This window comes from Camelus bactrianus, chromosome 9 (genome assembly GCF_048773025.1).
Source record: "Camelus bactrianus isolate YW-2024 breed Bactrian camel chromosome 9, ASM4877302v1, whole genome shotgun sequence".
Classification (NCBI taxonomy): domain Eukaryota; kingdom Metazoa; phylum Chordata; class Mammalia; order Artiodactyla; family Camelidae; genus Camelus; species Camelus bactrianus.
The window spans coordinates 28,295,965-28,320,960 of NC_133547.1; the positions used below are offsets into that span (position 1 = coordinate 28,295,965).

Genomic DNA, 24,996 nt, shown 5'->3' on the forward strand with positions numbered 1-24,996 from the left:
ATACCCAATGGATTTTGATTATGTCAAAATCATCAGTCTTGTAAACTGCCATGCTGATAATATACATTAGGGTATGTGACTATATATGTGTGTATAAAACGCCTCTGGATGTTTGTTAGCTAAAATGCCCCTTACTATTTCAGAGATTTGTTTTCAATCTGAAATCTGATTGATCTTTATTGTTTTCGTAACAAAATAAAACACAAAATATATTTATTCTTTTTAATAATTTTTGCTTAAAGTGATTGTCGAAGTAAATAGTGAATTTTAATATCATGAGTTTTGTAAGTTAGATAATTACTTGGGGATTATCACTTTAAGTTGGTTATACGAATTATATTTAAATGTTATAGGTTAAAAGAAACAATTTTTTTAACTTGATGCCCCCAAACATAACTTTTTGAAGAGAAATTGATTGTTCTAAGTGTTCTAAATTTTTGTTCTGAACAGAACAAAATTTGTTCAGAAATTTTGGAAGAAGAAAAATGCTCATCTAGGAGATGACTCAATGTTCAGTTGGAGAATTGTGTAAACAGTGTGGTTGAGGATAATCTTTACCGTGAATAGTAGATTATTTTACTTTTAAAGGGAAAGCATGTATTTTTTTTAAAAAAGGTGGGTGTGGTGGATAGCAGTGTTAGGTGATATAAATGACCTTGAAGGAAACAGAAAAATGTTGGAAAGAGAACGTGTTCAGTCAATGCTTAACAGCCTTTTCACTTCATGGCATAGTTAAGTATTTAAATATTGGCCACAACCCGCTTGGAAGAGGGTATGTGTATGCTCAAACTGGACTCAGAGAAGGGCGGCAAACAATTTCGCAAGAGGAATGGCTGGACGTTTAGGAATTTGCCTCAAGCTCCAGAGGGAGCACAGCCACGCAGGTGGACAAGGGTTAAAGCGGAAGAGATTGGGCCACCTGGGCAGGCCCCATAGGGGAGGGGTTTCAAATGCTGACAAGCCGGTCGGGAGAACTTAAAAGACACTGCTGTCAAGACACACCGAGGAGTACTCTTATTAGCGACTGGATTGAAGGTGTGTGTGTGTGTGTGTGTGTTTAGGAGACAAGCAATTAATGCTAAAGCGTCTGTTTGGGAGTTGCTAAGCGTACTTCGTATCTGCTAGCAGCCGGTCTAACTTGCTGACTGCAGTTAATGATTACACAGAAAGGCCGGGAAGTAAGTCCACAGAGAACAAAGGAAATGGTGGACCTGCCTCCACGGTCCCGGTATTCTGAGTGAGAGCGAGAGCGATCTCAAGTTCCGAACAGGCTCTTTGCACCGCCTGGTAGGAATCTGCCCCCAATCCAACACCCCCACACCAGGTGCTCGTTCCAGGAAAGGGGGCAAGCTCACTTCTCCTTTCCTGCAGGTGACAACTCGGCTCACACTTGCCCATGTCTTCCACCTCCTGTCATGGCAACATCCCAAAATGAATGCTGAAACATCTGCCTCTTTTATGATTTCCTGACAACTTATAAAATTAGAACGCTTTATTAAAAACAGAATCGGGGGCACGTTGCATTCACATTTGACGCTCTACATATTTTAGTGATTCCCAAGATCGCCTTAACCATTAAGACTTTTTTATAAATAAAACACAACTCTCCACCATCTAAACCCAAGGATTTGGATGAGGGTTCCTCGTCTGGGCTTCTCGAAGTGGAGGCGGCACGGAGGCAGGAAGGAGCTTTCTCACTTAGGGGGGCTCAGGGCAGAGAAGGGAGGTGGGCGTCTTCTCTCCCTTTCCTTCGCGGAGACAGAGGTCCGAGCAGCGGCGGCGGTGGGGTAGCTCGAGCCTGGAGGGACGAGAAGCAAGAGAGCCGAGTGGAAGGACGAGCCGGGCGGGGCGGCCCTCGAGCGAGGAGACCCCGCGGGCCTGCGCCGGGCGCGCGCGGGTCCGCCCCAATCCCAGGGTGCAACGCGGCCGCCCCCTCCCCTCCCCTCCCGGCGGCCCGCCTCCCCTCAGCCCGGGCCCCTGCCCTGCCGGCTCCGGGAGGCGGGGACGCGGCGTCGGCGTCGCCTTCTCCAGGCGCGTCTCTCTCACTCACAGGGGAGCCCGGCGGTGGCGGCACCTTCGCAGGCTGAGCAGAGGAGCCGAGAGCCCTCCAGTGGTCGGACAGACTGACGGCGGAGCCGACGGACGGACGAACAGCGGGGCAGCCGGACGGCTCGAGCCGCCTCAAGTTACGCCATGAGCTGGGGCACGGAGCTGTGGGTGAGTCGGGGAGCGGGGCGGGCGCGGACCCCGGCCCGGCGGGGCTCGGGCTGGGCGGGCGCCGCTGGCCGTCGGCGGCCGGAGCGCGTCGGGCAGTCCCCGCCTCTGGCGGCGGCGGCGGCGGCGGCGGCGGCGGCGGCTGGGGGTCCCTCTTCCCTTTGTGAGCAGAACCCTCGTCCCTCCTGGCCCGGGGCTGAGAGGCTGCCGGTCCGCGCCCGCCTGTGCCGCCGCGGCGGGCCCGAGGGCAGCGCCCGGACGGCCTGGGAGCGGCCGCCGCCGTCCTCTCCCGGCCCCTTTCCCCCCTCCGCCGTCTCTTTCCCGGCGCCTGGCTCGGTGCCGGGCCGCGCTTCTCTGCCTTTGTATCTCCCCGCCCGGAGGCGGGGGAGGGGGCCCATTGTCCCGAAGGGGCGCTGTTCGGGGGCGGGGAGGGGCCTCGCCGGCGCCCCCAGCCCGGAGGAGGGTCCCCGGGGCGAGGGCGGCGCGGGGAGCGCGAGGCGCCGCCCGCCGCCCTCGCCCCAGGTAGGGGGAGCCGGGCGGCTTTGTTCGGAGCCCGGCCTCCGGCCAGCCAGGCCCAGCCCACACGCCCATTTCCCTCTCCCTGTCTCCGCGCTCCAGACCAGGGTAGCTCCGGGAACTCCGGCTGGGCCCCCCGCCGCTGCTGCCTCGGGCTGGGGGGCTGGCTTTTGGGGTCTGAATTAAATTGAGTGACCGATGCTGAAGCTAGTTTTGCCGAAGGAGCGCGCGGCTTCCCGGGTGCTTTACTTCCCCTTGCGTTCTTTATTCTCACTCCTCCCGCTTTTCTTTCTTCCTTGCTTTTCTTGGGCGCCGAAGGCTCCGGACAATGCCCAGGGTCTGGCCAGGTGCGGGGGCCTGTAACGGCGGGAGAGCCCGCCGGCGACGCCGCGGCGGAGGGTGCAGGTGTGGCTGGCAGTGATTGCCCAGGTGTTGCCGGGGCGCCGGGCGTGGGGCGCTGTCCCGGGCGCCGCCTGGCGCAGCCACTCCCCTTTTATCCCACCTGTGCGTATTTTCCGTGCCTTTTGTTAACCAGCATCTGGTGGATTCACTATAGAGAAAGAGAAGGAACTTTTTTGTCTCCATACGTACGGTTAGGATGGGAAATGAGGGCAATTCGGCTAACTGAAGGGCACAGTGTTTTATGTTATTTTTCACGTTTCACTCACAGATTGGGAACCTTACAACTGAAAGAGACTTTAGAGTTCATCTAATGGAATACCTACTTAGCCAGCCAAGGAATCTGTGAAGTTCTGGATAGGTGTTTGCCCAGTCTGTAAACACACCACTCCAGAGAAAATACCTCAGGAACCTCTCCATTTCGTTCTTAGATAGCAGTAATTGTTCTTGTATTGGAGAGGATAATACAGTATAATTTAACTTTTTACGTTGGTTAGATTCTCAGGCATTATTGCTCTTTTCTTTTTGATTTAATACATTCTATAATTGATTAGTATGTCATTAATGAAAGGAGATATATTTTCATTTTCTTTTTTTATAATTAGAAAATATTTTTATTTTTACCTACACAAATGATCAGCGTTTCAGAGGACGCAAAAATGTAAGCAGAATACTTTTAAAAATTACAGGTAGTAAAACAGTAGAGGAATATTAGATTTAACTCTAAATTTAGATTGAGGGAAAAAATCGTTTTGTATCACAGTATAGAAAAGCAGTTTTAAGGAAAAACTAAAATATTTTAGTGAAGACTAAAATGCGATTTTTAAAGTTTAAAAAAATTTTAATTTAAGCATATAATACATTCAGAAGCAATTACCTCCCCCTACCCCCATCTCCTGTAATTTGGTTATTTACTTTCAGCGTTTGAGTAGTTTCTCAGCAACTTAAAAAGGTAAACTATAAAGAGATGGAAATTTTTGTTCTAACAAAAAATTTATTTTGTATCCCTTTGGAAATTATGAAAAGTTAACAAATTTTTCCCTTAACATTTAATATATTCATGTTTGAGGATATGAGGAAGGCATTTATTAGGAATTAAATAATGAAGAATGAACTAATATCAACTGGATGCTTAAACCTTAAATAAGTGTAAGTTGGTGTAGAGGACTATTGTTGAGACCAGAAGAGACTTTAGAAAAATTTGACTAGGCTTCTCCCGCCATCAACTGTTCTCCGTTTTGAGTATGGATATTGTGCTTCCAGTAGATGGGAACCAACACCTAAACTATGCTCTTGCCATTGAGGAATTTGAGGTTGGGAAAATTCTCTTGAACATTTGAATTTAGAAACCAGTTCTAATTATTTTTATGTTTAGGATCACATTACTGTCCCAGAGTTAAACCTTACTGAGAACATGTTGTTACAAAAAAATGGTAATACAGTTATGCACTCAAACTTAGGTTTATTTCTTAGAATCATTGGAGTTTATTGCTCTCTTAAGTCTCACGTTATTTAAACTTGAGAATAAAGTAAATTAAAACCATCTAATACTGACTCTTGGGGACAGAACTAACAGTGATAGGCAAAGTGGGCCTGTCAGACTTGTGTAGTTGTTGAGAGGATGTGAATTAACTGGTAATAAATTTCAGCTGTGCTTTAAGAGATTGCAAATGTTCCAAATGAGCATTTAAGTAAGGTAGTGAATAAATGCTAGAGACTCAGTTCTGGGTTCTGTGTTCTGGGTAATATGCAAAGAGATGACGGCATCTTCATTTTTTCAGTATGCATTGTTTATTGTGTTGATTTCTTTATTACCATGGGAAGAATGGTTGGATCAAAAAGTCTGAATATGAATTAATGATTTCACAAAGCGCAGGTTTTGTAATTATTACCTCTTTACAAAAAAGGAAATTAGGGATTACAGGAACCCCGTGTTTAGTCACTAAGTTTTACTTATTAGGAGATAGCTTTTTCATTTTTTTTGAGGAGCTAAAGTTCAATGGAAAAAAAATCAGTGTGTGTGTGGACAGTGAATAAGTGTAGAAAGATGGAAAAAATGTGAGCACATCCCATTCATATCATGATTATTAAAAAATTAGCTCCCCTAGGAAAATGAGGGGACTAGTCTGGAAATTAGAAAGTAAGTTCAAATATCTGAATTTATTTAAAGGGACTTATAAACATTTGTTATGCCTTAGTTTCGTGGCGTATGATTTTTGGCCCTTAGTTTTAAGCGTGTCTAATTTAAAAGCTATTGTTACTTTTCGGCATATTATTAGCTAAGTGCATTTGACAAAGCTCATGATACCTTTTTGGAAGAAACTGAAGAATGTGCATTGGATGATAGATTCAGTGGATTCTTTATTTTACGCTCCTAGTCTTAACACTTTAATATAATGCTTCGTTATCTTTGTTCTCTTTATATAGCACTTATATTTTAATACTTATATTGTATATGCACTAGACTTTTGAGTCCTTGCGTGTAGGATTGGGTTAATCTTTTTGTTTTCACTAATACAGTGTCCATTGATGATCGATCATACATGTTTTGCCCAATTAATAGTTCATTGCATTAGCTAGAGTATTGATTAATGATTAATAATTGCATCCTGGAGGAAGTTTTTATGGTTTTGAAGTCCTTGGTAGGTGATGATAGATTAGGTGGTATAGATAACAATTCAGGAAGGTTGAAACAATGTGAAGCCAACATGATGAACTTAAGTTTTAGTACTTGGGTTGAACGTTTCTCACATTGGTAAAGAATTGACCTCTAAAGGTAGTTTCTGTGAATTTACCTGACAGATAGCCTGATGGTGTGACTGCCAAAATAGCTGATGAAATGGTCACTAGATTTACCGTGGTAATCATTTTGAAATGTATAGAAATACTGAATCACTATATTGTGTAACAGAAATAAACATAGTGTTGTATGTCAGTTATACTTCAAAAACAGAAGCATAGAAAGAGAGATCAGATTTGTAGTTAGCAAAGGTGGAAATGGGGAGGTGGGGAAGGGAGAATTAGATGAAGGCAGTTCAAAGGTATAAACTTACAGTTGCAAGATAAATAAGTACTAGGGATGTAATATACAACATGATAAATATAATGAAAACTGCTGTATATAATATATGAAGGTTGTTAGGAGAGGAAGTCCTGATTTCTCATCCTAAAGAAAAAAATTCTTTTCCGTTTCTTTAGTTTTGTATCTATATGAGATGATAAATATTCACAACATTTATTGTAGTAATCATTTTATGGTGCATGTAAGTCATAATTATAGTGTACACCTTAAACCATACAGCACTGCATATCAATTATATCTCAATAAAACTGGAAGAAGAAGAAAACCAAAATAGCTTATGAAATCTTAGGCCACATTAATAGATTTGTCTGAACAAAGGAATTTGGTTCCATTGTAGTCTATAGTGGTTAGACTGTATCTGTAAGTTGACCTTAGTTTTACTTCAGATTTTTCAGAAGGCACTTACCTAGAGGAGGTTGACAAAGAAAACTCCCTATCAATGTGAACTGTATTTTTTTTTTCCAAAGGCCATGAAACTACTGTAGGAATTTAATTCAAAAAATAAAATAATTATTGAGTGTATGACAGGCAAATACTGTACAATGTGTGGTAAGGTTTATAAAGGCTTATAATACAAGCCCTGCTGTGAAAAAACTGAGTCATTTTGAGGTGATACTACTTTCCTAACTCTAGAATATTCCCCTACATTGATATCACTGTTCAGAATGTCCTCCGTCCACCAGTTCCTTTCAACCCTCTCCCTCCAGAATACACATTCTGGATGTTATCTTTCTTATCGGGTACTACCTTATATTTATATTTAATCTTTGGAAAATAGTCATGGTACAGTTATTCATATCTTACATTCCTTTTTGTTGGGAGAAATTGTCATGTTCAACATTGTATTACAGATGTTGTTACTAGTTAAGGAGAGTGATGTTTAATCAAGACAGCTGTTTATGCCACCATTCTATCCTGACAATAATAAGGTAGAAGTCGGGGAGCTGCCTCTAACCACTATCTCAACTCTGCATTGCTACTTCCTTAAAACGCTCATTTCCACTCCCCTTTCCTGCCTTTATCTTAAAACACTCACTCTCCTTTCCTTCCCCCAGTCTATAAAATGTACGTTTGGCTGGAAACTTAAAAACCTGGTCTTCCTACTTTTCCCTATGTATCAGCTCCTGTTTGCAGGCACAAAATAGGACAAGAGAATAGTAATTGTTTGTAATTATGGAACACCATCTCTGTGCAACTGCATAATCATATCTGCAGGATATTAAAAACTAATAGGGAAATATTATATAAAGGTTTTATTTTGTAGGAAGCAAAAACTCCATATATTAGAAAATTTTCCTTAAGTTCTTGATAGAGAACTAATCATTAGATTCATGAAATATTAGTATATATCTGTTAGATGTTGGAAAAGCAAATATTTAAAATTAGCTTTTACTATTTTCGGTGCACTTTAAATTTGTTGTTTCTAGAATGTAAGAGTCATCTGTTTTATTCCTGTTGTATCCCTGCTGTATACCTAATTTGTGGAAAAGGAATAGGCATATGATAAGCACTGAAATACTTGTTGATTGGGGGGAATTGCTATAACTCTGTCATTAAATTATGTTTTGAATACTAATGTCACTTATTTTTTTCCCCCAACATGTCTATTTCTCATATCCCTAATCTTAGGGATTCTTTTTATAATCGGAAATACAACTACTTCTGCCTTTTCATATGAAGTTTTTCTCAATTTACTTAGGTCTAGAATTCTTATTTCCTTGATTATTTGAGTACAAATGAGTATCTTAAAGCATACTTTATGGCTTTTTGGATTCTAAAATGAAAACTGAACATTCTGTTGTATACATTGACTATTAACGGGTTGCCATGTAAGAATAATGTAAATGTAAATTGTCTGAAACTTAATTGGGAAAACAAAAGATTGATTTTTCAGAGAGTAAAAGTTAGGATGATTCTGAGATTTTTGAAAAATGTTAATAGTTGAGATTTTTTCCAATATAAATTATAAAAATCAAAATCATTAGAATCACTATGGTATATAGCTTTTAAATAAACACAGAAATCATTACTTTTGAATCACCTTCTGGACTTAGACCATGAACTAAATTAACATCCTTTACAATTTCCAAGGCTGAATGTAATTAATATTTGTTAACTTTTAAAAATCTGAATATTTTCTTATTTCATACTCATTTTAAATAAATCTTCATTAAAATACAACATTCATAAAGTGTACAGTTCTTACATGTACAACATTAAGATTTAAAAAAATAAAATGAATACACTCTTCATGTAACTCTCACCAAGAGCAAATACGAAAGTCTCCCTTATGCCATCCCCAGTAAATATCCCCCAAAGGTAACCACTATTCTTACCTGCACTGCTATTGATTAGGTTCGTTAAGTTTTTTTTTTAACCTCACAAAAATAGTACCATACGATATGTACTCTTTTTCATCTGACTTCTTCCATTTAATATGATCTCTGTAAGAGTCATCCTAATACATCCATTGTACGTGTAGGATTTGTATTTTCTTCTGCCATATGCCTGGGTTCACTCCTAGTCTGGGACCACCTTAAATCAAGTTCAGGGCTTGAAATTCCCTTGTTGGATTTTGATTTTTGTACCCATATCTCTTGCAATGTTATCAAAACAAAAATTCTGATTTTCAGGATTGCCAAATATCCTCAGGGCAAAGCTTGTGTGTGCTTGTTTTCCTTTCTGGATTCTCATTTTTACTCACTGTAACTTTGTAATTTCTTATTACCTTGGTCCTGTAAAAGTTTTGAAATATGTTTTATCCATATTTTAAAGTTTTTATCCAGTGGAATAGTAGTAGTTGATCCTAATAACCTAGCCTGCCACTACTGGAAACTGGAAATTCTTACATTGAGGTGTTTTTTTTTTTTTGTCATTATATTTCTAATTTCTAAGAGCTGTTTTTTTTGTTTTCTGAATGTACTTTTAAAATAGCATCTTCTCCTTGCATATTGGGGCAATATCTTAGTTCTTTGTGTATACTAAAGATAGGTTTTTTGTTTTCTTATGTTTAGTTTTCTTATCCTTGCATAGTATCTGAAGCCTCCATGTTGCTTTTGTCTCTTAGTTTTGGTTCCTGTCTTTCGTGTTAGAGACTTTCCTTAAATATTTTGTGATCTCAGGACCCTGGAAAGATGTCTGCCAATATTAGTGCATACTAAGCTCTGATATGCCCTGCCTGTAGGTTTAGGTTTGGGCTGGTTCCTCTTACTGGAGAATATTAGAAAGCAATATATGGGGCTGGGTATGCTCGTTGTTACTGGAATTTTATTTATTGTAGTCCCTCTCTGCTGATAAAATAAATATATGTGTATACTAAGCCATGTCTATAAATATTTCTTTATGTTAACCATCTGTATATTAAATATGGGTTCTTCCTGATGTCTCCAGCTCTAATCCACTATTACATGTATCTTTCTAGCCCCTGCCCCTTGCTTATCTGTAAATTCTTAGTCTAACAGCTCTATTTGGCTGCCATCCATTTGCTTAATTGTTTCCTTCTAGTCTGTATGTATAGCAGTATCAGGGGTTACACCTGTAGCCCCGTGGGGAACAGCTTGATCAACTTGAGTACAGGACATATGTGTAGTTCCTTCCCTTCAGTCTTACAGACTCCTCATTTTCAAAGTTACTTAGATGAGCACTGTTCCCCCCCATCCCCAGTGAGGTGGTTTCATACTTTTGTAATATAGTTAGATTCTCTTATCACAGTCTGCATTCTTTCCTAGGAACCTCTGACTTTTGTCAGTGATTTAAAGAAAAAAAATTGCATACATTAAGGTTCATTCTTTGTGCTGTGAAGTTTGGTAGGCTTTAGCAAATGTATAATGTCATACTCAACATTTCAAGAATCATGTAGAATAGTTTAACCTCTTAAAAATCTCCTCTGGCCCCTCTCACTCCCATTAGGATGGCTGCTGTTAAAACAACAGAAACTAACAAGTGTTGGTGAGGATGTGAAGAAATCAGAACTCTTGGGCACTAGTGCAGCTACTGTGAAGAAGCATGGCAGTTCCTCAAAAATTCTGTGTAGTATTACCACATGATCTAGCAGTTCCATTGCTGGGTATATATCCAAAAGAATTGAAAGCAGGGTCTTGAAGGAAAGATATTCGTATATCTATGTTTACAGTATTATTTATAGTAGCCAGAAGGTGGAAGGAACCCAGGTATTCATCAAGAGATAAATGGATAAGCAAAATGGTGTATAGATACAATAAGACATTATTAAGCTATAAAAAGGAAGGAAATACTGACTTATGCTACAGAATGTGGATAAACCTTGAGGATGTTATGCTAAGTGAAATAAGCCAGTCACGAAAAGACAAATACTGTATGATTCCATGTATATGAGGTACCTAGAGTTGTATTCATAGAGACAGAAAGTAGCATGGTGGTTGCTGGGGGAAATATGTTTTTGCTTCTCTTGGGCATATACTTAAGAGTGGAATTGCTGGGTTATATGATAACTGTGTTTAACTGTTTGAGGCACTCTCAAACTGTTTTGCATTTTATATTCCTACTAGCAATCTATGAAGGTTCTGGATTTCTTTACATCCTTGCCAAAACTTGTCATCTGACTTTGTGATTATAGCCATCATAGTGGGTATAAAGTGGTATCTCATTGTGGTTTTGATTTGCATTTACCGTGTGACAGATGATGTTCATCTTTTCTTATGCTTACTGTGCATTTGTGTATCTTTGGAGAAATGTCTGTTAACCTCACTCAAGTTTTAAATATTAATGTTCACGTTAATTTTCTGTGGTAGTATGTATTAGTAAAATATGAATAAAAATATTGAATATGAATATTGAAGGCCGTGGTACTATATTGAGTAAAAGAGAAATTTAATTGTGATACTGAGAAGATAACTGTTTTTACATTTGATATTTCTTCTCAAACTTTTTGGCCACTCTTTCAAACTAAGAGATGTTTGATTTTGGCATTTAATTTGAGAAACTTAAAATCTACGTGTAAATGTTAGCTTTTACTTAAAGAAACTTACCAACTCTCTGACACTCCACTTGACTTGCTTCCCTTAGTTCTGACTATGATGACAGCCCTTGTGTAGGTTGGAAGCTTTATTATGTTGTTAGGTCTCAGTAGTTTCAGCTGTGAAGGGCCAGGAGAGGCAGGGTCTAGGAGATATCTGAAAAACCTACATAATTCATATGTGACCTTTGAATTCTGAATTTTATTACAGAATTTAGTTAATCCCCATAACTAAGGTATTTTGATTTTTCTTCACTTCTGTGAAAGAAGAATAATGGCAACATTCTTTTTTAGTAATTGATGATTATAAATGCAACTGTGGTCTTTATTTACTCATTTATATTGTAGATAGAATATTAGCTGTTGTGTTAGTCAAAGCCACTATTTTATTTTCTATTCCTCAGTATTTTGACTCTATTCTAGGTTGAGAACCTAGTTCTTTCTTATCTCTCCTGCTTATTTCCACGTTAGGTAAAATGTTGATCCATTCCTATGTTCAACTTCTGATAGTTCAGAGGTTATTGATTTATTTATTAATTGAACAACAACAGCAGCAACTCTTATTTCAGGCAGCTTTTGGTCACTTGGCCACTTTGGCTTGGAGATTCTGCTTTGTTAAGTTCTGGGGATGTTGTGTGGTCAGCCATCTGGAGTTCTGTAAGACTGTTGGTGATGGTGGTTCTTAGTCCTGGCTGAGAAACATTGCTGTTAATTAGCAGTCCTCAAATCTGCATGATCATTTGAATCACCTTGGGAATTTAAAGGCAGTGACAACAAAACAAACTCCCCAAGCCCTATTCTAACCTCCTGTATCAGAATCTCTGGGAATTAGGCTCAAGCGTTTGTATTTTTGAAAAACACCCTAGATGATTCTCATAATACCAAGATTTCAGGATCATTACTTTACATGCTCTAAAATCTATACTTACGTTAAGCCAGGACATTGGAAAACTCCTTTTACTTAGACTGCATCATATTCTCTTACTACTCCCATTAAATTGCTTTTAGTAATATTACTAGGAATAAGCAAATGATTATTGAGTACGTAGGATATTTGAGCAGTGTATCTTACTTTTGGGGGCTCACAGGGTTTAAGTTTCCTGTCCAAAACTACTTCATAGTGAGTGGTAGAACTAGGATATAAATTCTGGTATTTGTGTTCAGAACCTTCATTCTTTATCAGGAATGTTACACTACCTTTATTGAGTTGCCTTTGTTGAGACCAGCCATCAGTGTATGTACAGAGAGGTTTTGTTTGTTTTTAATTGAAGTATAGTCAGTTTACAATGTTGTGTTAGTTTCTGGTGTACAGCATGTGTCAGTCATACATACACATACATATATTCCTTTTCATTTTTTCATTATAGTTTACTACAGTATATTGAATATAGTTCCCAGTGCTATACAGAAGAAACTCTTATCTATTTTATATATAGTAGTTAGTATCTGCAAATCTCAAACTCTCAATTTATCCCTTCTCGCCCCCTTCCCTCCAGTAACTATATATTTGTTTTCTTTCTGTGAGTCTATTTCTGTTTTGTAAATAAATTCATTTGTGTGTATGTGTGTGCTTGGTTTTTTTGTTTTGTTTTGTTTTTAGATTCCATATATGAGTGATATCTTACGGTATTTTTCTCTCTCTTTCTGGCTTACTTCACTTAGAATGATGATCTCCAGGGCCATCCATGCTGCTGCAAATAGCATTATTTTATTCTTTTTTATGGCTGAGTAGTATTCCACTGTGTACATATATACTAAAACTTCTTTATCCAGTTGTCTGTCAGTGGACATTTAGGTTGTTTCCATGTCTTGGCTATTGTAAATAGTGCTATGAACATTGGGGTGCATGTATCTTTTCAAATTAGAGCTTCCTCCAGGTATATACCCAGGGGTGAGATTGCTGGATCATAGGGTAAGTCTATTTTTAGTTTTTTGAGGCATCTCCATACTGTTTCCTGTAATGGCTGCACCAAACTACATGCCCACCAGCAGTGTAGGAGGGCTCCCTTTCCTTCACACCCTCTCCAGCATTTATTATTTGTGGACTTTTGAATGATGACCATTCTGACTGGTGTAAGGTGATAACCTCATTGTAGTTTTGATTTGCATTTCTCTGATGGTTAGTGATATTGAGCATTTTTTCATGTGCCTGTTGGTCATTTGTATATCTTCACTGGAGAATTGCTTGTTGAGGTCTTCTGCCCATTTTTAGATTGGGTTGTTTATTTGTTATTAAATTGTATGAGCTGTTTATATATTCTGGAAATTAAGCCCTTGTCAGTTGCATCATTTGCAAGTATTTTCTCCCATTCCATAGGTGGTCTTTTTCATTTTATCTATGGTGTCCTTTGCTGTGTAAAAGCTTATCAGTTTAATTAGATCTCATTTGTTTATTTTAGCTTTTATTTCTATTGCTTGGGTAGGCTGCCCTAGGAGAACATTGCTAAGATTTATGTCTGAAAATGTTTTGCCTATATTTTCTTCTAGGAGGTTTATAGTCTTATGTTTAAGTCTTTAAGCCATTTTGAGTTTATTATTGTGTATGGTGTGAAGGGAGTGTTCTAATTTCATTGATTTACATGTGGCTGTCCAGTTTTCCCAGCACCACTTGTTGAAGAGACTGTCTTCTCTCCATTGTGTATTCTTGCCCCCTTTGTTGAAGATTAATTGACTGTAAGTCTGTAGGTTTATTTCTGGGCTATTCTGTTCCATTGATCCATTATGTCTATTTTTGTGCCAGTACCATGCTTTTTAAATTACTGTAGCTTTGTAGTATGGTCTGAAGCCTGGGGTCTGGCCTTTGTTCTTTTTCTTCAGTATTGCTTTGGCAATTCTGGGTCTTTTGTGATTCCATATAAATTTAAGGATTGTTTATTCTAGTTCTGTGAAGTATTAGAATTTTTCCATTCATTAAAAGGAAACAAAGTAATGCTTTCTGCTGTTAACTTTACTTTATGGGGTCAGAAATATAATTGGTAAATCAAGCTCTAACTGGTAGTTTTATATATTAAAATGACTCATTTCTCCATATTAATTCTACACGTTGCTATCCTACTGAATTCTCTTACTTTTTTGTAGCAATTTTTCAGTCATTTTTAAAAGTTTTCCAGGTATTGTAGGTATCAGATCTGCAAGTAGTGATACTCTGCCTTTTCCTTTTGCAATGTTTATACCTCTAATTTTTTCCTCGTGTTTAATTTTTAGTATATTAGTATATTAAAATATCATATGACATGTCACTGAACACCAACATTGGAATACTAATGCACAAATAGTATGTAACTTATTCTATGTTCACTTAAGGCATTTATTCAGCTCTCAGTAGATTATAAGTTCTAAGTGCAGAATTTACTTTTAATTCTTTGTATCTCTCATCAGTGTCATTTACGAGCTGTTAAACCCCAATCCTTATTTTTCACATTTGTAAATTAGGAGTATACCTACCATCAGGTGAGATTAAGTGAAAAATTAATGAAAAAATAAGTATGAAACACATGTATAAATAATGGCAATATGCTGTTTCACTATGATTTTTAGAAGCAACAATTACTGAATTATATGTTGGAATAAAAACTAAGGCAAATATAAACCCATTTATATTTATATTTATATCTATATATGTTACTACCAACCAAGATTTTTTATCTTAAATACATAATAGAAAAAGATGTTTGTTTACAAAATAACAGGTTGTATATATTCATTCTATAAACTTCTCTGTGTACTTGATGCTGTAAAGCTCTTCTGGTTCTTATTAGACCTTTAGATACTGTTAACACAAAAATTTATTACAGTACAGAGCCATTATTGCTTCTTAGATATGAGAGTAAAGGAAAAATGCTCTAAATATAAATATAAGTGAATTTAAAGGAAGAGATCACTCATTGTAAAACTGAGAATCACAACCTTCCTGTGCAATAGAGACAGACGGGCAGGAAAGAAATACTTTGGTCTGGTTTGAAAAATCTGTATTTCTATTTCAGATATCCAGCCAAACCCATATCCTGCATTAATGCATCTTGTGGTTGAAACATTTTTATCTTAGAAAACTAGAAGGTGTAATAAGACATTAACATGTTTTTAATAGTCTACCATTTGTTTCTTTTTTTCTAATCCTTTCTTTAACTTTAAGTACCGTATGGACACAGACTACCTAATTATTCGATTATGAGAAACTTTATTTTTAAAAATGTCTGACTGGAACATATTCAATTTTCTTTGGTTCCAGAATAAGCAAACTATATGAATTAAGAAGTTTAGGATTAAAAGATATACATTACTATATATAAAATAGACAGACAACAGGGACATACTGTATGGCACAGGGAAGTGTATTCAATTTCTTATAATAACATATAATGGAAAAGAATCTGAAAAGAAAAAAAAATATGTATGTTTATGTATAACTGAATTGCTTTGCTGTATACCTGAAACTAACATTGTAAGTCAACTACACTTCAATACAAAATAAAATACAAAAAAAAGAATCCTGTCATTTAGGGATAGTTAGGGAAGTGATAGTTGGGGAAATATGAAACAGAATCTGAGGTGAATGGCAGGATCTTTCCCTTCTCCCTTCTGGGCAACTCAGGTGAGGCTGAGCAAGGTTGGTTTCCTCACAGAGCTGGGAGCTGTGATGGCCTGGAGCAGGGCATTGGAACTTGAGTCTTGAGGAGGGCTTGTGTGCTAGAGGGTGAGCTGTAATGTTAAGGCAGAGCCTAAGTGGGGTGAGGTTAGCCTTCACATCAGGGGGTGGTGTGCTCAGTGTGGGGTGTCAGAGCATGAGTGGGATGAGGAGGATGACCATGTGGGAAAGCTGAGAGAGTGGCAGCTATATCTCATTGCAGTAATTGTAACCCAGGTGGAATGATGAGGGCATCCATTCAAGAGGGCAGCCAGGCTCAGGGTAGTGGAGCCCATGTTGAGCAAGATTGGGGAATCTATGTGGATGGGTGAGCACTGTGACATCAGCCCAATTCAGAGGGTCAGAGAAGGGGATGGTAGCAGCAGTCTAACAAGGATGTGAAGGCTCGAGTATAGCCAGGAAGGTACCTAGGTGGGGAGAAGTAGAAGTAGCAAAGGAGATTGGTTACATACTAGGGATCATTGACATGAGTAAATATATTAAGAATAAAAGTAGGCAAGTGTTTCACTTCATAGAATGAAATTACAAATATTGAAAGGGTATTGGTGGTGGTAGATTGGAATTGGAGATGCTGGTGTGAACTCAAGACTTTCAGTATATTATAAAGATAGGTAAAGAAAAGAAGTAAATGTATGTGTATGTACTCAAGATCTGTTCATTGAGAGGGCCTTGGAATATAGTGATATGCTTTACAGCAATGAGAGCACCCAGTATCCAAATCTTGGCTTTCTCCACTGAAAGGAACTAGAGTTCTTTGGAGAAATAACTGTTTCCAGGGCTGGGGCAGGGAAAGCAAAAGATGAGCCTGAAATATCTTGTGTCAGAAAGTGTGGAAGGGTTCAAAGAATGATGAGGACATGTAAAACAGATGTCAGCTTAAAGGGGCTCCCACTGGCCAACTGTGGGACAGTTTCAGCATCAAAATAGATAATGATGGCTATGAATGATAATCCATGGAATAAAATAGGAACCCATGAGTCCATACCGATATAAATAAGTAAATGAATAAATTGAAAGTTCGATGAGGAAAAAATACTTCATAGTTTTAAGGTTGCTTGCAAAGGGAAGAAGTAACGTTACACTGGAAAGGCCTGGCAGTTATCCCCTTAATCAAGTGATCAGTTAGCATCACCAGTAATGGGACTAATTGAAGTCATTTATTTGCCACCTGTTTGGATGAAATGAGAAGGACACTGCATCATTTCCTGTGCGAAAGTTGCATAATCTGAATCATGGGGAAAGACTAGACAAACTCAAATCAATGATCATTCTACAAAATAACTGACTTAAGCCTTTAAAAGTGTTAAAGTCATGAAAGATAAAGAAAGAGGAACTGTTATAGGTTGAAGGAAACTAAAGAAACATGACAATAATTGTAACATCATTCTAGACCAGATCCAATTGTTGTAAAAGATGTAGTTGGATCAGTTGACAAAACTTGAATGGGGTCTGAGAATTAGGTGGTAGTATTGTATCAGTGTTAATTTCCTGATTCTGATAGTTACATCTCTTTTATGTAGGAGAATGTCCTCATTTGTAGGAAATACACACTAAAGCATTTGGTTGTGAGAAATAGTAAGTGGGAAGCTGAGAAGTAGAAACAGCAAGTACATAAAACTCTTCGGAGGAATTTGCTAAGAAAGGACTGGAGCTAGATGAGGGCATGGAGTAAGGGACTTTCTTAGTTTTTGTCCTTTTTTTTTTTTTTTTTTAGCATGGATGATGTTACAGGATGTATGTTTATAAATGAGGAAAGGGAAAATGATAATGCAAGAGAGTGTATAATTTCGGAAGCAGTGTACCTAAGTAAGAAATGGTATGGGATCAGTGCACAAATGAAGGAACTGATGTTAGGAGCAGGGACCAGTGGAACAGAAAAGGCAGAGTACAGGCTAATAGTTTAATGATGCAAAGATGAGGAAATTATCCATAGACTGCTTCAGTTTTCTCAGTGAAAAAAAATGGGATCTAAGTTAATAACTGAGAATGAGAAAAGGAAGTATAGGGTATGGAGGTTTCAAGAGAAAGTGGCAAATAGTCATTGTGAGGAGCAGGAGAGTGAACAGACCAGGAAAATGGGATCAAAGGGTAACCTGAAGGCTCTCATGAGGTTTGTGATGAAAAATTTAAAAGTGAGACCAAGCAGTGTGAGTGTTTGTCTCCAGCTACATTCAGCTGACTGGATTTGGGCATACAGAGGAGTTAGATAGCTGGATATTGTCTAGTTCTCAGGGTTGGGATTTTATCAAAAGTATAGCAAAGTGAGAGAAGGACAAAAAGAGTTGAGGATGCTTGCCAAGGGAGTGATTATCATAGACTAAATGAGACTGCTCAGTACTGAATACGTTTCTCCCTTGATGCTATGTCAGAAATGGGCACTCATGGACTTAACTATTTTAAGACTCTCATGAAAACAGGTAACTCTTTTGGCTTTTCCCAGCAGTTACTAACTAATCAGACTTCCTCCAAAGTGTTAACTGTATTAAGACTACTTTTATTCAATTCATTGTAGAATGCCTGGGAATCCAAAGGATTCTTTCATTTGTTAAAAAACAGTAACATTTAAAGATCTTACTGGTTTTATTCTGTGGTTCATGAGTCAGGCAGCATTCAGTCTATCAGACAGAAAGGAGCTCCAGGGAGTTCTACAAAATGAAATTTCACTAAGTAGAAGGGAGCAGGAATTAGTAGCTTATAGTAGGCAAAAAAATGAATTGGTTATTGTAAAGTTACTGTCCTGTAGGGATTTCAGGAGTCTTTCAGGCAGATTATCTGACTCCTGCTGATCAGGCAATTCCTGATTGACTGGTTTAAGATTCCATTTCTGGGATAGTTAAAACTATGTTAAATCTTGGTTTGGTGACTCGGGGCCTAGTATAAGCAACTCCATTTTGGGCTTGTCTTGCTTTTGTAAATCCTCCCCGTATCTTTTATCTTGAGGCAGAAGCATTAAATAGTATCTCCGAATATGTTACAATTTTGAAATTGTTTAATTCTCAGTTTCTGTTTCCTTGTACCAAAAATAATCATCATGGAGGTCGTGTCTCCCTCATAATGGTTCTGAACATTCACTGCTCGTTTCCAATTCCAGATCTTGGCTGCTGTCATCTCCTCTTTAGCGTCTTACCCAGAATCGCATCACCCCCATTTTTATTCTTTAAAAGTCTGACTTAAAACTCTCTTGGCTTCATCTTAATGTATGTGTCTTTTAAATTTGTGAGGGCTCATAGAAGGCACACTCTGCTTCTCCTACCTCCTCTTCCCACCCAGGTCAGTTCTTCAGAGCAGTCCTGTTCTTTTAAGTAGTTATAAAATAATTTCTGGGCTTCTGGTCTTTGAATTTCCAGTGTATCTTCTAGAAGAAGTGTAGACCAGGATTTCTTAACCTTGAATCTGTTGACATTTGGTTTGGATAATTCTTTGTTGAGGTAGAGATGGAGCTCTGTATTGTAAGAAATTTAGCAGCATCCTTCCTCTGTCCACTAGATACCAGTAGCAGTCGCTCCTCCCTCCCCTCACGGCTGTGACATCCAAAAATGTCTCCAGACATTGTCAAATATCCCTTGGGTGGGGAGGGGTCAGAATTGAACCCAGTTGAGAAACATATTGTAGATTGATTGTTTTTTAGCTAGTAAAAGCTGTGTATATGTCTTCAAGTCTGTCATGTATATAAAGTCTTATCTTTAAATCTTCATGAAAATTTGCATACAAGCTTAATTTAAGTCATTTTAAGTGAGCTGGATGAATATACGTCTAGTATGATAGCAGGCCCTTGATAGATTTTTACTGGTTTGAAATGAGTGATGTACAATTTGATGAATTTTGATAGATGTATACACCCATGAAACCACTACCACAATCGAGATAGCTAGCATTTCCATCACTCCCCAAGAGGTGCAATTTTCGAATTCCCAATTTATCCCTTCCCACTATACTTAATTTTTATACCTTCTGTAGTATACCTTGACATTATCAGGAACAAAAGTAGGAGTTAGAAAAATGTAACTCAATTTGCTTATAGTTTAAAAAAAAATGACTGTGAATTCAAATACTAGCCTGCAAACAGAACCTGTTCTGTTTTTGCAAAGACATTAAAATTTTAGAAAATCTGATTATTTAGCCACACAAAAAATGAAAATCACTGGATGTTCTGATCTATAATATGTATCTGTAGTGTCAAGGAAGGGCCTTCCTCCTCACAAATTTATACTGTGGAACAACACAAAGCTCCTTTCAAAAGTTAAAAGTCAAAAAGTTCTCAGATTAGTCAAGTCTTTGCCTTTTGGCATATCTGGTAAGAACCAGTACAGATGTTCAGGGCCATGGCAGCTTATATTTTTCCACTATTAATCTTGTCTGGTAACTTGTTTAAGTTGACCTAGAGTTGGTGGTACAAGCCACCTTAAAAAAAAATCTTTTAAAGTGTATTTAAGATGAGGATTTTTGATGATTGGAAGTCTGACACAGCTTGTTGTATCACTGTATATGTGATATGTTCATGAGAATTAAAAAAAAAACTATTCAGTTAAAAAAGAAGTCAAAATGTTCTGTAAAACTAGTCAGTACTTGATGGTTCCAAATTAGTAAAAGCAACTAACGTTGAACACTTACATATATGCTTTACACGTGTTCATTTACACATGTTTATTTACTTTTAATAAAAAACCCTACAGGATGGGTGTTTAATTATTTTTCCTTAGCTTACAGATGAGGAAAGTTAGACACAGAGATTAAATAGTTTGGGCAAGTTCCCAAGCATCAGTAAGAGGTGGGATTGGGATTCAAACCCAGGTGATCTGGCTTCAGGATCTGAACGCTAGACTACTCTGCTGTTCTGTGTCCTACAGATATTGCCGGTGGCAGGTGTTCACTCCTGGATTAACTTTCATCTGTCAGCCAGGTCTCCCAAAATAAATAGGTATAAACTGAAAGAATACACATACAGGTATCAGCTGAACAAAGTATTTGGAAAGTAAATCTGCCAAAAAAACCATAAATTGTGTTCCAGAGTCAAATGTTAGGGACTTGAAAAAAATCATAAATAACACTGTTCCCGTCTGCAACTCTTGATAACTGAGAAAGAGCTGTGTATTAACTTGCTTTTGTTCTGAGTGTTCCTTTCAACAAGGAAAAGGTTCTGATGCTGAAACCATGAGTGTGATATGTCTTGTCACCCTATCCTGTTTTCAGTTGTGTACATGTCTCAGAACTCACAATCTCTTCTAGGTGTGGAAGAAAAATAGTTTTAAAAAAATAATTAAAAGTAAAAATTGACTTTATGCAACACATACTTATTGAGCATTTACTAGGCACAAACATTGTGCCAAACATGTTCTTAGCTAATCCTTATAGAACTTTAAAATCACAGGGCTTAAAACAAATCACATTCTCCAAATATGGGGCTTACTGCAATAGTTAGTAACTCTTAAGTAACAACACTCTATATACTGTGGTGGTTCCAGTTAAAAAGCTAGGTTTTTGTTTTAGTTTCTTCCCAGTATCTTGTGTTTAGTATTTTAATGCCCCTGGAGAACTGTAGCCCTACTGCCCTTTCCTAGTTCCTGCCAACATTCCGGCTCCTGGTATACTTCTGTTCTTATTAGTACACCTCACCCACTGAAGTGAGATGTACTGTTTTTAGTAAATCTGGCAAATAATCCAATATCTGAACCCCAACCACCACTCTACTCGATTCCTATCTGGAACTTTTGTTGTCCAGATGGACCAGATTGGACTTTTCTGTTACTGAGAATGCCATCGAACAATGTCTCCAAAACTGGTAGTATATCAAAATTTGTGGGCACTTAAACCCAGAGATTGATTCAGTAGGCCTGGGATGATTCCCAGAATTTATTACCTTTATTTAAGCACCCTAGGTGCTCCTTATCTGAGGGTCAATGTTTGGGAGTCTTTGCTTTGGACTGTTGATTCTCAAATGTGGTCCCACAACAGATACTTCACTAATATTGCATAAAATGAGAAAAATAAGTATTACATGGTAATTTTTTTGGTAAGATGTTAATCATACTAATTTAAAGGACTGTCTTATTTTGAGATAATATATTCTCTTGGGGAGGGCACTACATTTTTTCTTTTTAAATGATGGTGTGTGGAATGGTGATTTATGTATTTTATTTTTTGAAGATGTTAAAACAAACACAAAGTTGGCAATCTTTTGCCAGTCCCCAAAATCTAATTTGAGATTGTACTGGTCCATGAAATTCAAAAGTTCAGGAACCCCTTGCCTTAGACTGCTTAACTACCTGGTCAAGCAACAAACCCAGGCAGTTTTTCCAAGGGCTAGTTTCCCCAGTTTCACTTGGCTAGAAAGCTCTTTCTGCTTTCCAACCCAGACAGCCTCAGAACTATGCCATGTACTTTGTAACTTGAATGTTTGGTGTCTCTACTGCAGAACATTCAAGATCTTCCAACTGTGGGAACTTTATGTTAAAAGATTAATGTATAGAAGTTACTAATTTTTTTATTGATAACAGTGATGAATGTTAGCCTATAATCAAATAAATGAATTTTTAGTAATTTTAAAAAGCAGTAAGAATGCAATTAACTATATTCATAGGAAAGTGAGAGACTCAGTACTTTTCACAGGTTTAACTATTATCAAAAGTTAACAACATTATGTTTAGGGCCCAAATCCATGCTAAGATTTAGATACTGTGTCTTTCAGCTTTTATTTTAGCAATTTTATGAAAGAGAATGTGCTTTCCAAGCTAGGTGGACATAAATACTATGCAGAAATTAGCCATTCAGAAGTTTCTGGGGCATGCTGAGATTTATATAGCCATTTCCAAAAATACCAAAAGCAGTATTTCTTCTTAGGGAAGTTTTATTTTGAGTCAAGTTTTCTTTAATTCATGCAGTTGCGATGATGGGAAAGATACTTGGTGATTCAGACAAGTCTTGAGGTTTGCTTTCTAAAAGGCAGCCATTGAATAATACATCAAAATTTGTAACTTTACAGAATCTTTTTATTTTCCCTCCAGAGCACTGCAGTTCTTCACAGTTTATGATTTTACTGAACTCAGGACAGTTCATCAAGGAGAAATGAATAAATGTCTCGTAGCCACTTGCTCGATGCACATACCATCCTTAGTCTAAATACTTTGGACAAATTGTTAATGTTTTTCTTTTTCTTCAAGTGTCGAATGGAAAGACTCCCAACTCTGTACCCCTCATAAATCACTTAACCTCTGAGAAACCATTTCTCTATAAAATAAAGATAATACTACCAATTTAATAGGGTCGTGGGTGAAGATTAAATGAGATAATGTATATAAACTTTCTCCATACTTTGGGCACTGGAGCATACTTCCCTTCAGGTATCTTTATACTTTCTTACTGATGTCCTTAGAGGCATTTTATAAATTGGATCTCAGGGTCTTTTAATTCTAAAACCCCCTAATTTAAGGAAGCTTCATAAATGTCTTCAAGTTTCCACATGACAGTTTCCAGACTGTATTTCCAAATCTCCCAGTTAGCACAGGACGAAATAACACTTACTGAAGAATTATGAAAAGAATCCATAATCCTGATCACTTCCTCCAGTGCGTGATATTATTAATCTTGTGTTACCATGGAAACCTTTCAGATAAATGCTGCAGTGGAAGAGATGCAAAGTCAATAAGGAGGTGAAACTTCCCTCCATTTGTTGTAGATGTCCCTCCACATTGTGAAACAGTCTCCTTAATTTTTTTAGAAGCACTTAGATACGCCTCAGGGGTCCATGTGTGCTAACTCTTTTTTTTTTTTTTTTTTTCCTTTTGGCTAAAAATCTCAGGGAGCCAGTTGTTGGATACTACTCCCTGAATATTTTAGTGAAAGCACACTTCGGACCCAATCTTCATTACCACTACCAGCCTATCAGTAGTCATTTGGTATTAATACCATCAGAAAGGAAAACAGTGTTGATACTTAAAATGTTTAAGAGATGAAATTAAGGAAACTAATGGCTCACTAATCATGGGTTAAAATAACAATAGTTAAAAATTTTGTCCAATTTATGAAGTCACATTTGTAAGAATGTAATTAATTCCTTTGCTAAAATGAAGATAGTAAAATTCAAGAGAAACTGAGGTTCAAAACATTTTTATTTTTTTTTTAATTTTTGTTTTTCATTGAGGTAACATTGATTTATAACATTTCATATTTCATGTGTATAACGTTATATTTCTGCTTATGTATACCCTGCATTGTGTTCACCACCATACATTTATTTTCCATTGTTATCATATAGTTGACCCCCTTTACCCATTTCACCCTCCCCCATTCCCCTCTGCTAACCACTACTCTGTTCTCTGTATCTACATATTTGTTTTTGTGTGGTTTTTTTTTTTTGCATATGTCTATTTTATTTCCTAAAAGAAAGATTTTTAAATGCTAACATTTTACCACCATTCTTCAAATTTTTTAAGAAAAAATGTTAATAGGTAAATTAATAAATACCCACAATATACTCATGCATACACACACATACATATTTTTATATTTAAACATATAAAACATTCAATGAATAAAATTATAGGAATTTTTTATCATTCAACAACTTTATTCTTGTCCTTAACATATATTTTTATAATTTCTGTATGTTGATACATGTAGGCCTGATTCACTCTGTCTAGTTTCTGTATAATATTCCATTATACGAATAATGCATTAATCTATGTAATCTATGTATGTATGCATCTATCTTGATCAAACTTTCTAGAGGCTTGCCTAGGGTACTAGCTTTCAAAGGAAAATATAAAAAATTTTTTCTCCATTTTTTTCCTAGATTATTAATTTGTGTGTTGTTTTTATGATTTTGTTGCTTCAGCTTTCTCATTGTTCTTTTGATTTCTTCATTTGGTTTCTGGATTAAATGCTAGCTCACTTATTTGTAATAAATATATTTAAGACTATTCATAACTTCTAAGCACTGCTTTAGCTATATCACAAATTTTAGCATTTTTTATTTCAGTTTTTTAATTATCAGTTATTAACATTTTATAATATTTGTGAATTACTTTCATTTTTCAGTTTTATTACATGGAATTGTTACTGTTTGCACATGAACAATATATTGCATGTAAATACATCTACACAATTTATTGCACATATTTAAAAAAATTTGTACTGTTCGGTGTTTCTAAG

General features: G+C 37.4%; 1 protein-coding gene across 6 annotated transcripts in view; it reads left to right on the forward strand.

Annotated features, from left to right (window-relative positions):
- The first annotated feature begins 1,942 nt into the window (after positions 1-1,942).
- FNBP1L (formin binding protein 1 like) overlaps positions 1,943-24,996 on the forward strand; it is a 108,822-nt gene continuing 85,768 nt past the window's right edge. For 3 of the 6 annotated variants that reach the window (XM_074369981.1, XM_074369980.1, XM_074369978.1), the window contains exon 1: positions 1,949-2,217. In XM_074369981.1, coding sequence (XP_074226082.1) covers positions 2,194-2,217 — 24 coding nt within the window. In that variant the 5' untranslated portion in view covers positions 1,949-2,193. Of the gene's footprint in view, positions 2,218-24,996 lie in introns of all 6 variants that reach the window. The other 3 variants (XM_074369983.1, XM_074369982.1, XM_074369979.1) reach the window with 3 other exon arrangements.